Source organism: Loa loa, assembly GCF_000183805.2.
Source record: "Loa loa unplaced genomic scaffold supercont3.215, whole genome shotgun sequence".
Classification (NCBI taxonomy): Eukaryota; Metazoa; Nematoda; class Chromadorea; order Rhabditida; family Onchocercidae; genus Loa; species Loa loa.
In genome coordinates, this window is record NW_018108395.1 from 2,199 (window position 1) to 6,713 (window position 4,515).

The window sequence follows — 4,515 nt, forward strand, 5'->3', positions numbered from 1 at the left end:
ATATATATATATATATATATATATATATATATATATATATATATATATATATATATATATATATATATATATATATATATATATATATAATACGTTACCTAATATTTTGCACTTTTTTTGTTTTTCTTTCAGAATTTATCAACCAATTTGGCACTTTCAAAACAATTGATTCAGAAATCTGCCGAACAGAAGTTAAAACGTGATTTCAACGTGATTTGCACTGATAATTCATTTACATTTATCGTACATGCTACTACATACTGCCAAATAGTTAAATTTAGTGTTTCATGCTATGCTTTTTCCGTTTATTAAATCTTAATGAAGCATTTTCCATATCAGTTTATAACAGAGGTATAATCGAAAACACTATGAGCAATAAATGATATACACTGATAAGATATCTACCATTTTACAGTAGTGATACATTTTTTTTATTAGTTCGAAATTTCAAATAAAATACTTTTTTTTGTCATTTTTTATTCTCACCTTTTTCTCTTAAATATTGTGCATTTCAAATTAATTCATTAATCCAATGAATGATTAACTCTTACTTATGAATAGTAAGAGAAAACTTTCTTAGTCTTACTTAAAAATTTTAACTTTCAACAAAAAGAATTTTTTTTTTCAAATTATAGATTCCTGATAACTATGAACGATTTTTCTGCAATTTTCCCGGATTTTCTTGTAATAGTTACATTCGGAGCAGGACATATTACAATTGGTAATTTATGCACAAATGTCGTCATATGTCACTTTTTGAATGATAGTAACTTTGGAATTGTGTTGAAGAAGATATTGATACACTGATATGATAAGCAAATTATTCGGACATTAATGACACTCATAGAAATGGCATATTCTTCTTTTATGGCTCTCATTCTTTCTAACTTTCTTCTCTCATCCATTAGCGTAATCGTTTCTATCATGATAATTCCAATTTTTCTTACAGTTTTACTAAAAAGTTCAAAAGTCAAAGGTTAAGATATACAATCCTTCATTGAAAACATTCATAAATTCTTGTATAGCAGTTAACCGGAAGAGCTGTTCGAAGGAACGTTCCATCATATATCGTAATAGCAATGATATTTCGTAAATAGTTTTCAACTATATCATACTACAATGGTTCCTAGCTTTTTTCACAAGGGATCACATTAATATAGAAAAAAGACTGTTTTTCTTTTTTTTTTATAAAAAAGTAGTTCAGAAATGATAAACTTTGTTGATTTAAAAATAAACATTAATCAAAATTTTATTTTTGCTAATCAAACTAACAGTAATATTATAATACAGAAAAGGAGGAATACTTTTCTTTTTTTGTAACAAAATTCAATTTGCTTTTTATCAACAATGATAATTGAACTTGCATCATCTTTATATGTCCTGTAATTCTGACTGTAATACTATTGTAATACTAATCGTTTCCCGGTTTTGTAGCCAATTACAACAATGCCAGAAATTGATTGAAATCAAATGATGATCTAATGATATGCAAAATAGGATATGGATGATTTTCTTCAACTATAACTTCAACCTTTTTGGTTGATAATATCTCAAAGTTGCGTAGTCAAACCTTCATTACACAAATTTAGTAATACAACAACGAATTCAGCAATTATGATTCTGATAATTAATGCTGATAACAATATGAAAACGAAATCCATTGCCGCTTAATATCTACTTATCGAACCAATCTCACTGTAACACATTTGTAAAATGATTTTAGCACTCAGGACCTCCTTCTTCCCCGAATCTTTCCCGAACAGAAAGGATACTGGTACAGTCCTCGAATCATTCCTGAACATGGAGGATACTGGTATAGTTCTAAGATTACAAGAATTAGCATCTTTGTTAGCACATAAATACAATGAACACACACAATCTTAGCTTATATTTTACATTATTGTACCGAGTGATGCAACAAAGAAATTATTGATTATTCTCGTAAATTCCAAACATTTCCAAAACTTCAAGCTTCAAGCTTGAAACATTAGGATGCTGATAATGCTTAAATTTTACTGACAATAAAAAAAAGCTTGGCTATTGACTCAATGAGAGTATGATAAATCTTGGCTTATGCAATTTTTATCTTATCAAATTTGCCTAATTAGCTAGTAAAAGCACAATAAAACAATAAATATGATGATAGCTGAAATTGAGAATATACTATTTTGTAGAAATGTTATCGGATATCTTAGTTATTAAGAGAGTTAGAACTTTTCAATGCTAATTAATGTGGCTCATATATAATATAGGATTTTATTCGTGTACTTTGACAGTTTGTCGTACTCAAACTGATTCGATTGGTTTTAAATCAAAAAGTAATTTGTAGAAAAGTAATTCTAGTGACTCGTTTTTCTTTTCCTTTTTTCTTTTTTTTTGGCCTAGTGGATTGAATGTTTAGTAATGAAGTGAAAAAGGGCTGGAAAACTTCAAATGCATTTGTAAAATGGTTGCAAACTTTAACTAAAATAAAAATTATGTTAATTAGCTAACAATCATATTATAAATTCATATCAACGTAATGATTATCATCTATGATATCATTTTTTTTTCTTTAACAAAAAAATGGATATGAAATAAGATAAATGCTTTTTTTTGGTACATTATTATTAAAAAAGTTTACCAAAATTCAAGGTGATATCTTTTTTTTCCGTTAAATTTTAAAATTTTGTATGAATTTTTGAAAAAATTGTAAATTAGATTTGTGGGAAGGTATTTGAAATTAAATAAGTTTAAACAAAGGATTTCAATCTTAGGGATGATAGCAGCAACATTATCAATGATATTAATCAGCTTAATAAGTACTTGTTGTTAAAAAAATTAAAAATGAAAACTGATTTATGAAGTATATATAGGGCCGTTGTGAAAAAACAAATATTGGTAATATTAGTAATTCAGTTTTTTCTTTAAATATGTTAGTTAAACGAGTATTTAATTAATATATTGAAAGAAATAAATGAATTTTAAAGTGCTATACCTTTGTTAGGGCAACATTTTATCGTATATTCTTAACTTATTTGGGAATTTTAAAAATATTTTACTTTGCATTTCTTCGATACAATCAAAGTGTAGTCATTGTGATAAGATTATAATGATAAGATTGTGAAGATCATAGTGATAAGATTACAACTGGCAAATTATACAACAATGTCGTGATGATAACATAAAGGTATACGAATAAATGTTTATCAAAAGTACATTTCAAAATTTTGAACACAATTTTTTGACCATTTCGCTGTTTAATTTAATTTCAATTCTTAAAATCAATTGGAAACTACTTTTTTCTAATCCAAATTGCATCAACAACGAATTGATTGACACGGAAATATCACGCAATCTGGAATTCCGAAATTTCATATCGATACCATTGGTAGTCTCGGTGGGGAGCGCTATTGAATGTAATGCAGTTATCGGAAGATTTCTGTATAATGGTAAATAATCCGGAAGCGTTTTTCTGGAACTTTCAATTGCGAGAAATTTCTCATTTCTGATTCTTCAACTGTCTCTAGTACTAATGATATTGTTCATTTTTAATGCATTTGTTATTCTGTGAAAGAACAGATTAGTTTATGACATTTTCAAAGAGTTAGTTACACGATAAAGGCTCAATTCTCGAATTAACTTTACAAATTCCTTGCATTAAATTTTTAATAATCTCTAAATTTCAAGCAATGACCTGGTGGTATTTAATCCTTACTAAAAATTTCGTGTATTCTCGTACATCAAGTAAAAGAATTAATTACTGTTTGAGGTTGCACGTGAATAGAAGCACTCATTTAGGGACGGTAGTAGGAATTACTAGTATTATGAATAAGTATATCATGTATTAAGTTCTTCAATATGCTGCAGATGGCAGAATTGGAAGAAGGTGATATCGCCGAACATGGATCTGGAAGTTTCGAGGTCAATCAGGATGGTAATGACAGTACTCCTATAAGTCCAGTTCAGTCCAATTATGTATATTTTACGTTCATCTTCATAAAAATTCATTCTTAAATTGTAGACAAACTATTTGGGGTAGCTTCAGTGGAATCAGGGGATCCATAAATTTAGTGAGTGATCTGATGAGATTTAATTCCTACGAAATATGTCTTGTTTTCTTGTATACTAAGTAAAAAAATGGCTACGACTTCAGGCTATATAAGAATTTTGAGATGGTAGTAGAAACTAATGATGTTATGGACAACCATATCATAAGTGACAACTTTTGTGTATCATAAGAAATAAGTATACCATGAGTAACTAGTAACTAAGTATTAAGTTCTTTAAATATGCTGCAGATGGCAGAATTAGACGGAGGTGACATCGATCAGGATGGTGATGACATTACTCCTTTAAGTCCCATTCAGTCCGGTTATGTATGTTTTATCTTTATTAAAAATTTTTCTTAAATTGTAGACAAACTAATTGGGGAAGCTTAAATAGAATTGGGGGTCTATTAATTCTTATCAGTGATCTGGTGAGATTTAATTCCTACGAAATATGTCTTGTTTTCTCGTATACTAATTAAAAAAA

General features: G+C 28.0%; 2 protein-coding genes across 2 annotated transcripts in view; both read left to right on the forward strand.

The window, feature by feature from the left end:
• Positions 1–467, forward strand: part of LOAG_12917 (hypothetical protein) — a gene marked incomplete at its 5' end in the record, with an annotated part of 2,665 nt that extends 2,198 nt beyond the window's left edge. Inside the window, one exon of the mRNA XM_020448613.1 lies at positions 133–467. Coding sequence (XP_020301259.1) covers positions 133–312 — 180 coding nt within the window. The remainder of the gene's footprint in view (positions 1–132) is intronic.
• Positions 468–3,849: 3,382 nt separating this feature from the next.
• LOAG_11637 (IWS1 family protein) overlaps positions 3,850–4,515 on the forward strand; it is a gene marked incomplete at both ends in the record, with an annotated part of 6,353 nt that continues 5,687 nt past the window's right edge. Inside the window, 2 exons of the mRNA XM_020448389.1 lie at positions 3,850–3,957; positions 4,281–4,358. Of these exons, the coding sequence (XP_020301464.1) occupies positions 3,850–3,957; positions 4,281–4,358 (186 nt within the window). The remainder of the gene's footprint in view (positions 3,958–4,280; positions 4,359–4,515) is intronic.